Source organism: Emys orbicularis, chromosome 1, assembly GCF_028017835.1.
Source record: "Emys orbicularis isolate rEmyOrb1 chromosome 1, rEmyOrb1.hap1, whole genome shotgun sequence".
Taxonomy (NCBI): Eukaryota; Metazoa; Chordata; order Testudines; family Emydidae; genus Emys; species Emys orbicularis.
This window is the reverse complement of record NC_088683.1, coordinates 206599715-206613593: the sequence shown is the minus strand read 5'-3', so window position 1 is coordinate 206613593 and position 13879 is coordinate 206599715. Positions and strand designations below refer to the sequence as shown.

General features: G+C 45.0%; 1 protein-coding gene across 1 annotated transcript; it reads right to left on the bottom strand.

Moving 5' to 3' along the window:
* Positions 1-11168: 11168 nt before the first annotated feature.
* Positions 11169-13188, bottom strand: LOC135895480 (beta-1,3-galactosyltransferase 5-like). The gene is made up of 2 exons (XM_065423591.1): positions 13174-13188; positions 11169-12128 (listed from the first exon to the last, which is right to left on the bottom strand). The coding sequence occupies exons 1-2, from the start codon at positions 13186-13188 to the stop codon at positions 11169-11171; spliced, it is 975 nt and encodes a 324-aa protein (XP_065279663.1).
* Between the last annotated feature and the right edge of the window lie 691 nt (positions 13189-13879).

Here is a 13879-nt window from a genome sequence, read left to right as displayed (position 1 = left end):
CATTCATCTCGATTTACCCACCCACTAAACCAGATAGTGGATAAAATTTTCAAAAGTATCTAAGTCACTTAGGGTCCTAAGTCCCATTTCCAAAAGTAACTCAGGCACTTGAGGCCAGATTCTTAAAGGTGTTCAGATAGGTGCTAGAACTAGGGGTGCTGCCACACCCCCTGGCTTGAAGCAGTTTCCATCATATACAGGGTTTACAGTTTGGTTCAATGGCTCTCAGCACCCGCACTGTACAAATTGTTCCAGCATCCCTGGATGTTTAGCTGCCTAAAGATGCAGATAGGTGCCTGGTAGAGCTTTCAAAATGGCTGTGTCCAACTCTCACTGAAACTACTGCAAGTTAGGTGTTCAGATTATGTGAAAATCCCATTGGTTACCTACTTGCACCTTTAGGTGCATAAATATCTTCATAAATCTGACCCGCAGAAGCGTAAATACCATTGACTTGCAATGATACCTAGGCCCCCAAGGCCCAGATCCTCAGGAGATATGTAGGCACCTAACTCCCATTCATTTCCATGGGTATTACATGCAGAAATACCTGTGAAGGGCAGGGCCCAGTATCTAAGCCTCTTTTTAAAATGGAATTTAGCCTCCTAACTCCCTGTCTACACTTTGATCTTTAGGCGTAAATTCCAGCTTGAGGAGCCATACCCTTGCTAGCTCTGATGGAGCGAGAGTGCAACACAAGGGGCTAGCCGCCCTGAGTATGAGCCCTTCCAAGATGCTGGGCACGTACTCAAAGCAGTTACCCCTTCCCACCACTCACACTGCTACAGCTACACTTGATTTTTAACATGCTTGGGGCTGGTCTTCACTACCCGCCCGGATCGGCGGGTAGAAATCGATCTCTCAGGGATCGATTTATCGCGTCTCATTGGGACGCGATAATCGATCCCCAAATCGATGCGCATACTCCACCAGCCAAGGTAGGAGTAAGCGCCGTCGACGGGGGAGCCGCAGCAGTCGATTTGCCGCCGTCCTCACAGCGGGGTAAGTCGGATCAGATACGTCGAATTCAGCTACGCTATTCCCGTAGCTGAATTTGCGTATCTGAAATCGATCCCCCTCCGTAGTGTAGATGTAGTCTTAATCAGAGTGAGTGCAGGTATGTCTCCTCGAGCTGGGAATTACAGCTCCAGGGTAGACATACTTTTAGATGCTTTTGAAAACTGTACCCAGTTTCCCCATGAATGAGGCAGATGTGTATGAGTGACACAAAGATGAAGCTAGATTTTTTTAATAAGGAAAGTGTATTTTTCCCCACTCTGCTTCCACTCAGAAATGGCTGATCATTTTTAGCTCATGTATTACAGGTTGGAAGCAAATTACTCCCTTCCCCCACCCTGCTGATCTTAGCTACTCTCCACAGAGCGACTAAGCAGGAGAGTAGCCCAACATTTCCAAACCCATAGTCTCAGGAGAGCACCGGTTCTCAAACTGTGGGTCGAGACCCCAAACTGTGGGTCGCAACCCCTTTTTAACGGGGTCCCCAGGGCTGGCGTTAGACTGGCTGGGGCTCGGGGTGGAGGGGCGCAGGTTACAGGCCTCCCAACTGGGGCTGAAGCCCTTGGGCTTTGGCCTCCCCGCCTAGGGCCGTGGGGCAAGCTTTGGCTTTGGTCCCCCCACACACACACACATACTCGGGGTGGGGGGCTTAGGCGGGTTATGGCTTCGGTCCCTTCTCCCGGGGTCATGTAGTAATTTTGATGCCAAAAGGGGGTCGCGGTGCAATGAAGTTTGAGAACCCCTGCTCAAGACCCATAAGGGCCTACGTGGCCTTTGCAACGCTCCCATGTGGGCATCTAGTCTGAGTCACAATCTAGAAAAGAGAAACCTTTGTTTAAGTTTTATCCCTAAAAAACCCCTAATTTACAATATCAGGATTATAATAATTAAGGTCCTAACACTGCAAACACTTAATGCCAAATATAGTGATGCATTTGCTACCATAATTAGTCCCACTTTTTTTGCAATAGGCTTGGTGTTAAGGGTTTGCTAGATCAGGCCCTGAATGTCAAATTGTTTATACCTCTTCCGGGCATGTACTGTTTAAAAATCTTAAAATTGTATTCGGCTATTGATATGCACGTGTATTCATGCTAACAGGACTTACTAATGCTGATAGCAGCGTAGTCTCATAATTGCTTTTCCTGTGGCTGCTGTTTAAAGTGTAATCCTGCTCTTTTTATCCACTAAAGGGCACTGAAGGGAGACAAGCTGCCCTAAGAACTGCTATTTATAGTACGTTTTCAAAAGTTTGTTCACATTTCAGTCATGTCGTTTAAAGCAACGTTTCTCAAATGCGGCCACTGTGGCCTCATGCAGCCACCAGGGGCTTTTCATGCAGCCATGACATCCTCCTGGGCGGTGATGGAGGAGCAAAGCATCGGCCCCTCCCTCCTTGTTGCTCCTGGATGCATCACCCTGTACCGCCTCTGGAGAGAGGTGGGACACAACGCTGCAGGAGCCAGGTGAGTTCTTGACCCATGTTGGGGACGGCGGGGGTTGGGGCAGCAGGTACTGACACACACACACCCCAGCTCCAGTAGGGTTGCCAGGTGTTCGGTTTTTACCAGAACACCTAGTCGAAAAGGGACCCTGGTGGCTCCGGTCAGCAAAGCCCAGTCAGTGGTGCTGCAGGACTAAGGTAAGCAAGTCCTGGAACTCCCTGCGTCCTGGAAGTGGCCAGCAGGTCTAGCTCCTAGGTGAGGGGCCACAGGGCTCCACGTGCTGCCCCCGCCCCAAGCACTGGCTCCACACTCCCATTGGCCAGGAACCGCGGCCAATGGGAGCTGGGGGGCTGGTGCTTCTGGGTGAGAGAACCCCGCGGAGCCTCCTCGCCCCCCCCCCCCCCGCCTAGGAGCTGCACTTCCTGGCTGCTTCCAGGACGCAGCGCGGTGCCAGGACAGGCAGGGAGCCTGCCTTAGCTCCGCTGCGCCACTGACCGGGAGCCACCCAAGGTAAGCCCACACCCCAAAACCCTGCCCCAGCCCTGAACCCCCTCCCATACTCTGACCCCCTCGGCTCCACCCCCTAGCCCAGAGCACCCTCCTGCACCCCAAATCCCTCATCCCTGGGTCCACCCCAGAGTCTGGACCCCTAGCCAGAGCCCTCACCTCCCCACACCCCAACCCTTTGCCCCAGCCTGAAGCTCCCTCCTGCACCCCAACCCCCTCACCCCTGGTCCCACACCAGAGCCCGCACCCCCAGCTGGAGCCCTCACCCCCCCACACACACCCCAACCCCCTGCCCCAGCCCAGAGCTCCCTCCCATACCCTGAACCCCTCATATCTGGCCCCATCCTGGAACCCACAGCCCCAGCCCAGAGCCCATACTCTCTCTCACCCCCCTCCCTCAGCCCAGAGTCCCCTCCCATACTTTGAACCCCTCAGATCCACCCCCCAGCCCGGAGCCCTCTCCTACACCCCAAACTTCTCATCTCCGGTCCCACCCCAGAGCCCAGACCCCTAGCCAGAGCCCTCACCCCTTCCCACATCCCAACCCACTGCCTCATCCTGGAGCCCCCTCCTGCATCCTTAACGCCTCATTTCTGGTCCCTCTCTAGAGCCCACACCTCCAGCCAGAGCCCTCGCCCTCTCCTGCACCCCAACCCCCTGAGCCAGCCTGGTGAAAATGAGCAAGTGAGTGAGGGTGGAGAGACCCAGGAACCGGGGGAGGGGGGGCGCTTCTGAGACAGGGAGATGGGGCGGGGCATGGGTGGGTCCTTGGATGAGGGGTAGGGCAGGGTGTTTGGTTTTATGCGAGTAGAAAGTTGGCAACCCTAGGCTCCAGCCACATGGCCCTGGCCTCCAGCTATGGGGCTTCAACCCCTGGCCCCTGGTTCCAGCTGTTTGGCAGCAGGCGCTGACTCCCGGCTCCAGTCCCGGGCTCTGGCACAGTGGCAGGCGCTAGCCACAGGCACTGACCTCCAGCCCCAGCCGCATAATTACAATAGGACCTCAGAGTTATATTTCATATTTCTAGTTTCAGATACAAGAATGATACATTTACACAAATAGGATGAACACACTCAGTAGATTATGAGCTTTGTAATGATACCTTACAAGAGACCTTTTGCATGAAGCATATTCCAGTTACAGTGGAACAGTATATTTTTATAAAATAGACTATTTTATAATACTTATTAGCATATTTTTATAAAATCATATGGAGTGCCTATCTCACCTGTGAGACCAATGCAGTAGGCATGCCCAGAGACTGCCTAGCAGCACTCCTAACAGATCGGGTCCTGCATAAAACACAGCTGAGGAGAAGGCAATGGTGTTCTCCCCCTGCCCTATAGCCAGTGGTTGGAGCACTCGTGCAGGAGACCAGGGCTCAGACCCCCACTCTGCCTGATTCAGAGTAGGGACTGGAACACAGGTCTCCCACCTGAATACCTTAATCCATGAGCTGTAGGATAGGCTAGAGTGAGGTGCTCTCAGTCACTTCTGTTGAAGCTGTTCCACTTTATATAAAATACTTAAATAGTCTTTGGAGAAGGGACTGGAACCCGGGTCTCCCAGAAGAGTATGATAACTACTAGGCTACAGAATCACTCATTCTCTCTCTCTCTCTCTAGTCCAAAGGCTATTTAAGTATTTTATACAAAATGACCTGGCTTAAACACCTAATTCCCTTTGAGTGGTGGGGATTTAGGCCATACCCTTCTCCACGACATTTCCTTCTGGCTGTTTTAGGCAGCTACACACTCAGCTGGCTGGCTTTTGTGAACCACTTGCTTAGCTGCCTAACTACCCATGCATTATACGGGGAACCTGGGTACCTAACTCCAGACTGTGAATTCCACTAAGTGGCAGCATGCCTGAAAGTTAGGCATTGCACTGCGTGTGTCCTCCTTGTGAACCTAGCCTCTGGTGCCCTATTTTCAAAGGACCCAAAGTCCATGGAGGTTAGGACCTAAATACCTTTGAGGATCTGAGCCTACGTGTCAGATTGGACACCCAAAAATTTCAGAACACAAAATTAGCCCAAATCTTATTTCTTGGTTCAAGTCTTTTTCCCAATTTTCTCTTGATTGTTAGCACAAAGTCATAAATTTATGAAAATTGCAATTGGCCTCCATTTAGTGCAGCTCTATTCTAGAATCATTATTCATTCCGACTTTCACACAGGAAATCATGGAATTAAACCTCATTTTAATAAAAAGCCTTCCAGATCATATAGTTTTTATCTGGCCTAAATAAATCTGCATGCCTGAAAGTGGTTGTCTGCTACCTTACTCCCAAGACAACTTCTTAACTGCATTCCATGTCTTTCCTCTGGTCAGTGCATTCCGTCTTCCAATGGCATTAATTTTGCCAACTAAATCTCATTACAATTTTTTAAAGTGTCATAATTCAGGGGCTATGGAAAAGATTAGTTCAACAGTGAGTCATCCAACTGTAAATAAAGAATAATATCTATCACAAAATCCAAGAGGAAGCAATTTTGTTGGATGTAGAAGGCATGTAAATTGAAGAAGGACATTTTAAGTGCACTTCCGATGCACTGATTTCCCTGAGCAATGTACTCTTTAGCTTTAAATTTAAAAAGTGTTATCTAAATGAGATAAAACTATTTATCTCAGCACTGTCAAGTTTCCCAGTTGCTAGTCTGGATACCAGTCAATGTCTTCTAGGGAGATTTTGTAGCTGTCAGCGTATTGCAGTCTGCTATGACAGTGTAAACATCATGATCCATAACTTGTTTTTCCTAAGGGTTGGGTCCTCGGAACTCCTCTTGGGCTTCCCATTTCACCCTATTTCTTCAAAGGGCTCAAGTGGAGAGCAGATGTTAGATCCAAAGGCAAGCTGATACGATAAGATATGAAGTCATACTCTCTCTAAATGGTCAGTTCTTTTGCAAAGTTGCCAATTATGAAAGCTATAAATACCTGTACCTTTTGAAAACTGAAGACTCTTATTGGAATTAATTGTGAATGACCCACAGGGCACTGATTGGAGAGCATGATGTTGTCATATGATCAGACAGTGTGTCTGAAAATGTGTGTTTCAATCTACCTTTGTGCAGTTTCCATGAAATGCAGCCTCATGACTGACGCCTTTTTGCTCCACTGAGGGGTACAACCAGTCAAGGGTAGGATCATAAGTTAGAAATGGACAGCACCTTTGCTTTGAAATCCATGTATGAAAGGCACTATGTTCATGCCAAGGATTTTATGACTGAATCAGATCCACCTGCAAGAGGATGGCATAGTCCCCTGGGAGAGGACGTTGCTGATACTCAACTGATATTTTGGTTAAGGTCAAGCAGAAGCACCTAGGATCAATGTTGAGTCTTGCACTCCTCTGATGGGGGAATATGGTAAGTTTGTTTATTTCAATATTCAGCGGTTTGCTTTTTGTACAAAATAAGAATCCCAGGAAGCTGAGAGAATTGCTTTTAAAAATTGAAAATCCACAGGCATCACTCCTGATCTAGTGAGCATTTTTAAAACATTGGTGAAAGTGTCCCTCTCTTGACAAACATTGCAGAAGGAGATCCTTCTCAGTTACGCCTGTACACCTGGGAAAAATTCATCGGTCACTGATGAAGTGTAGGCATACTGGGGGGGGGTGAGGAAGGGCCTGGCCAAGGCTTTCCTCTCCTTTGGCTATCCTGAGCCCTTGCAAAAAGCAATAGGGACCAGTGCAGCAAGGATACACCAATTTAGGGCAGCAATAAACTGTGCCGGGGCATCACTGGTCCCTTCTCCTCTTCCTACCATAGAAGAAAGCTTACTCATGAGCCAGACGAATGCCTCCTACTAGTGCATGAAGGCTCAATTTATTCTTTTTATTTTTTTATTCTCTTGCTGAAACTTTACTAACAAACCACATGTAAAAGCTGCAGGTCCCTTACGGGTGAGCGTCAAACATTTACTTACACAGCTTTTCCAGTGATGGCAATTAAATTAAACATGAAGAGAACACTGCTGCTTGGAAGTTTTAAAACCCGAAGGTGTAAATCACACCACATAACTAATTTATGACATTCCATGCCTTACAACTCCTCGCTGGTGTTTTGTAAAGATTAGGAGGGATCTGGTTTCTATGTCCTTTTTGGGACAACAGAGTAGGAAGCTGATGTCTGTAGTCTTGGGTTGTGATCCCTGACCAAAGTCACAAATGAAACAGGATCAGGCTAGGTCAAGACTCAGATGCAACAAAGGACGTAGCTGATTCACTTGGTGACACTCTGTGTCAGCATCAAAAGGAGCCTGCTGAAATATTCCTATGAAAGGGGGTTTTCGGTTGTTGTTATTTGACAAAACTTGCCTGGTTTTGAGTTTGTGAAACAACGTAACAGCCAGATTTTATGAAAATCTGAACTTGTCCAATTAAATTCTTCAGTGAAAAATTGTGGAAGGTTGTTTGTTTTGTAATGAGGATGACCCTGAAACTGTTGTTTTAAACATTACTCTTTTGAATCTCAGGCTGGCTTGGTTGGTTTTGAGTAGTTACATAATGCACATGATATTGGTTCTGGCTCTTTAAGCAGAAGGATTATCCATTGGCTAGGCCGCTAGCCTGGGGTTCAGGAAACCTAGATTTAATACCCTGCTCTGCCACAGACTTCCTGTGCGGCCTTGGGCAAGTCCCGTCTCTATGTGCCCCAGTTCCCCCTCTGTGAAATGGGTATAGCCGTACTTCCTCGCAGTGGTCTTGACAGGATAAATACATTCCAAAAGATAGTGAGATACACAGGGGCCATCTAAGTAGCTCAGAGTTTTGAGTCTGGTCAGCGTGTGGAAGACTTATTTAGGCTCTTTTTCTCAGAGGGCAGCATTAACCTAATAAACAGGAATAACGACTGTCCTGAGAAGGTGTATATCACATCCCAGGTGAGTGCCCTAATCACTAGGCCAGAGGGTTTTCAGCTGTGAAGGTTTGTGTGTGCATCTCTCTCTCTCTCTCTCTCTCTCTCTCTCTCTCTCATGAGAAGGGGGCTGACCTGGTTTATGCTCCCAACTCCAGGACAGGCTTCACAGCTATGAATGCCAAATGGCGATAGGTGCCTAACTGCCTTTGAAGGGTTCCTACTGGCTGGCTTAGGCAGCTCCCCACTCAGCTTGGTGGCTTCTGTGAATCACTTTCTTAAGTGCCTGACTCTCTCCTGCATTGTATAGGGAGCCTGGGTGCCTAACTCAGGGCTGAGGATTCCTCTAGGTGGCAGGGTGTAGCAGCACCTAAGTCCCTTTGTGGATTTAGCCCCTGGCCTCTCTGCCTCAGTTCCCCACCAGTAAAATGAGGATAGCAGCACCTCACCAGGATGTTGTGAAGATAAATATATTAACAATCAGGACTTGCTCAGACACTGTATTGATATGTATTTATAGGGTGCCGAAGATGGAGAGGGAACATCCTCTTCTGTCCCTTGAAGTTCCAAGGCATCTGATTCTAAGATTCCAGTCTTAGCCTAGCTCTAGTCCTAGCAGCCTTTCCTTGGACATTTAACAATACTTTTATTGATAAGACATAGAAGTTATTTAGAAAAATAGTTTACCTTCACCTTTCCATGACACTTTCTGCAAACAGTGTAATTTTTTACCCAAATGTTTTGTACCGCAGCTACAGTGGCAGTATCATATACGGTCTACTCTGGAAATAAAGTTATCCTGTTCTTGGCCATGGGAATTATATACTTGCATTGGAAAAGAAACCTACCTCCTATTAGAGCAGTGGTTCTTAACCAGGGGTCCGGGACCCTCGGGGGCCACGAGCAGGTTTCAGGGGGTCCATGAAGAAGGGCCAGTGTTTGACTCACTGGGGCCCAGGGCAGAAACCCGAAGCCCCATCGCATGGGGCTGAAGCCCAGGGCCCTGAGCAACTTAGCTTCATGGGGGCCTCTGTAGCATGGGGTCCCAAGCAATTGCCCTGCTTGCTACCCCCTAACGCCGGCCTTGGCTTTTATATGTAGAGAACCAGTCATTGTGGCACGGGTGGGCCATGGAGTTTTTATAGCATGTTGGGGGAGAGGAGGCTCGGAAAGAAAAAGTTTGAGAACCCCTGTATTAGAGGACCTCTCCCCCAAGGTATTTTAGAGAAGGAAAGACATGACTCTTTGTTTTTAAAATAAATAACCCTTTTAGAAAAATGAATTTCAAAGCATTAGTTGCACTCTCAAGTAGAAGATAACTGGACACACAAAAAGCTGTAATAATCTTTTATTAAAATAGTATCATACATTAAGTTTTGTTAATTTGATATTAATATGTTCTATGCAAATAATTTAAAGACTGTCCTACTTTTTATATCAGCCTTAAAAAAGTTGCATGTGCAAATTCAAGGGGAGAATAGACATATTTAAAACAATCACATTTTGTTACATCAAATACACTATATACAAATAGCCCTTTTGTTCATTCCGCTTTTACATATATGGCCTGAGTATAATTATAACAATTGAGGCTGGGGTTTTTAAAAGAGACTGATGGAGTCAGTACCCAAGTCCCATTAACATGATGACGGCACCTCATTCTCTTCAGCCCCTTCGACAATCTCAGCATAAAGGGAAATGTGATGTCTGAGTTTAGAATTTTGCAGTATTTACTAATTCCTCTGAATTCAAAAATACACCTTGTATTGAAGGGGGAATATAGCATGTTGAAATACATTATTTATTTACCAACTCCAATATTCTGTCAGCACTGTTGACTTTTTCTTTCCATTGGGCTCTCGATTAAGCCCTGTATGCATGATTTTAAATGTGAAATGTATCATAGAAAACTAATGCAGTGATCTTAAAGGCTCAGAAGTTAACCTAAGGTACTTAAGACCCTGCTCCTGCAACAGGCTCTGAATAGGTCAGGGGTTCTCAAACTGGGGGTTGAGACCACTCAGGTGGTTGTGAGGTCATTACATGGGGGGGTCGCGAGCTGTCAACCTCCACCCCAAACCCTGATTGCCACCAGCATTTATTATGGTGTTAAATATTCATAAGTGTGTTTAATTTATTAGGGGGGTTGCACTCAGAGGCTTGCGATGTGAAAGGGGTCGCCAGTAAAAAAGTTTGAGACCCACTGGAATAGGTAGATCTGCACACCTGTACAAAGCCCCATCAACTTCAGCAGTGTAAAGGGTTTCATGCAGATGTATGTCTCTGCTCACACAGAGCTCATTACAGGAGTGTGGCCTAACCTTGTTATAATGTGTCAGGGAATGGACTTTGGACTGTAAACTTTTAATGTTAGGGAAACAGAGAAAATGATAGAGAGAACCAACTGATAGGTAAGCATTCCCTGCCTTCTGCTGACGTTACTGTAAGTGTTCGTACTGAGACAAAGCAGTTTTGTTGGCTTGTGCCCTGCATGAAAATCCAGTGTTTGCAAATAAATACCAGCAAATTTGCAGAGGGACAAGAGGTTAAAATATTTATCAGTGTCTCTTTGACTGTACTAGTCCACAGCCCCGAGTTTTGCCTGACTAAAGGCTAAGGCAGGGGTCGGCAACCTTTCAGAAGTGATGTGCCGAGTTTTCATTTGTTCACTCTAATTTAAGGTTTCACGTGCCAGTAATAGATTTTAACGTTTTTAGAAGGTCTCTTTCTATGTCTTTAATATATAACTAAACTATTGTTGTATGTAAAGTAAATAAGGTTTTTAAAACGTTTAAGAAACTTCATTTAAAATTAAATTTAAAATGCAGGAGCCGCTGGACCGGTGGCCAGGACCTGGGCAGTGTGAGTGCCACTGAAAATCAGCTCGCGTGCCACCTTTGGCACGCGTGCCATAGGTTGCCTACCCCTGGGTTAGGGTTACCACCTTTGAAATGCAAAAAAACCCGGCACCACTCCCACCCCTACAAGACAATTCTGCAAATCCTGCCCCCAGTAGCCACTTATAGTATCTAGAGAGAGAGCACATATAGATAAGATTGATAACATCATTTTCTTACTTAAGCTGCGGAAGTGGGAACACTGCAGCATCTTTAGCTGGACAAAGAAACTTTTAACATTAAATATCCCAGTGTCATGTGGTAATAATAATGCAAATCTTTAGACACGTGTAAAAAAAAAAGGCAGATTAAATTATTTTTCTGGCAACTGGCAAGTCCATAAAAAAAGGGCCAGGCCAGTCAAATACTGGCCAGGTTGTAACCCTACTAAAGGCTGGTCCTGTAGCTTTTTTGTGTCACTTTGTTAGCTCAGCTATTTCAGACATCTGGGCATTTTTCATCCATTGAGCTCTCCAGTGCATTCCAGTAGATCAGCAGCTCATAAGGTTTCACATAATGGCATGTCACAATTTTCTTGAAGTGACAAAGAGAGAACTCAACCCTGTTTGGGAGGAATGTCTGTTCTGAATGAAGTTCCTCCATCTTGATTTTTAGTTTAGCAAGACACAGTCCTATGAAAACATCCTCCAGTTTAATAAAAGGGACACTTTCTGAAATATTATAAACCCGACTAGCAACATCAGTGGAGAAAACATAACCAGTCCCCGAACAAAATGGAGGATACGTGCTTCCAGGATATTCATCTTTACTCACATACCATTTACTACATCTATTTCTTATTGGGAGTTCATTCGTCTTTAAAAAGCCTGTGAAGAATCCAGTGCTTCTGTTTTTTCTTAAAAGGAGTTCAGTCAGGTAAAAGATATTGACAAACATATCTGAGTCAGTTTTCATCACAAACCTGGATTGATGACAAAATTTGTCAACCCATTCAATTCCCATCATTGTCTTTAAAGTCAAATTGTAATATGTGTCTATAAAATCCTTCTGGATAATGTCTCTGTAATTCTGACTTTCAGCAATAATACCAGTTTGATCATTTTGGTTCATGGTGGTTCCCAGAAGAAAATATGTCACAATGCGGTTGCCAGCAACTAGTCTGTGTTTCCCCCATGTTTGACGGATAGCCATCCTAGCTTTATTTTGGCCATGTGACGATGTCACAAGGAGTACCAGGAATGGAGGAGTCCTACTGCAGTCTATATCTGGCAACTGCAAAAAGTTTCTGCTCTCTGCTATAAAAGTCAGTGACGTGGCCTCTTCCTTCTTTTGCCAGAATATAAGGATTGCAATCAAATTTGGCTTGAATAAATACAAACAAGCAGGGGCCAATACTACAATTAAAAACAAAATCATTTTGAATCTCTTCAACTCCATCTGAAAGAAACAAAAACAAATGGTAGATTAGAAAATAATCTTGCTCCTTTGTATACCAAACTCTGTGCTATTGCTTGGGGATTTAAGGGTGTTCTCCCTTCTGTGGGACTCAGCAGAGTTTAGCCTGTCCCCCAACAAGATCAACACAGGAAGACCCACTCATGTCAAGGGCATCCATGCAGATACGCAAGACCCATCACAAGCTCTTTGCCTCCAACATGACATAGGAATATGACTATCAGAACTACACTGCCAGGAACTCTCCCACCAGCTAGTTCTCCAAGAATGCATCCCTAAAGAGAGAACTCTACAACATCGATTGTGGGAAGCAGGCAGGAGTTTTCCACAGCCCTGATGGGTCAGGATAGTAGTAATAGCTTTATACCTTATTTCTCCATTCATTTTTTGACAGGTGACCATGCCCTGAGTTCACAAGCATGGGCCACTTAGAAGGCTAAACTAGACCACTAGTCTCTCCTTATCTCCACCCCGCCATTTATAGTGGGAGCTGCATATCGATTCAGAAGTTGCTCCTGTGCTTTCCTCCCTTTCTGGGGTCCCTAGGGAACAGAGTTGAGGTCTTGGTGGCCATTTTGAAAAGGAACAGCAGATAAGTTGAATTGTGTTTTTCTCTGTGTTGGTTCAAATTAGTAAAACACAAAAAAGGAGGACTTTGCATTTTACTCCCCTTTTTGGAGGAAAGATGTAATAAAAAAAAGTTAAACAGAATAATTCATGCTTGTAACAGAAGAATATTCTTTGGTGATCTCTTAATCACTCTGATCCACTTGGTACAAAGCTTAATAGAGAGAACAAGCCAGAAGAGCCACAACGTCTTAGTGATGATAAAATAAAACACTTCTACATTCATAGTTTAACTCCGAGAGACAATTATAATTGAATTATTTGCATATGTATAACGGGTGTTGCCAGTATCCTTTGAAAATTGCAGTCACAAAATAAAATTTTAGAACAGCTGCGAGTTTTAGAACAAAGGGAAAAGAGGGCAGAGAGAAGAGTATATAGAGTTATTTCTTCTTATGACCTTAGATAGTGCCATTTTCTAGCAGTTATTCTCAGCTCTGGATCCCTGCAGAGACACCAAGAGATTCTTTCCTAGAATGTGGGAAAGAGAAAAAAAAATGGTATTACAGAGACAGCTCTTTCTCTTTTTCCCTATGTACTCTTGATAAGGAAATTAGCCTGATCTTCTAAAATTAAAGTGTTGGGCTTCTGTCCATGCAAGGAATTAAAAACATACATGTTGGCATATGTACAAAGGCAAGTTTACATACTTCAGAGCTGCGGGTTCCTTGGGAGCTTAATCCTCTGACTAGGATTGTTCTGTGTAGAATGTCCAAAACCACTTCAATGTCCTTCTTTTACTCCAATTCAGGTTCTTGGAATACCATGAAAATATCTGGTCACTAACATAAGTGTCCTTAAAGTTCTGAATACCTGTTCTTGTAGCCAAATCCAACTCACTTTACTCACATGAATGATCCCATTAATTTCAAGGAGACTTCTCACATGCATAAGGCAAGCAAGATTTGGCTATTGCTTTATTATAGTTCATCTCCAGTCTGAGGCCTGCAGTGAACTATACATTGTTGAACTCAACTCCATTGTTACTAGATACAAATCCACTTTTCAGACATATATATAAAAATACGCCACATACCTTCTTCCCTTCATTTGCCTGTTAATTGTCTTTAGATTGTAAGCGCTTCTGTTCAGGGATATGGTTTTTT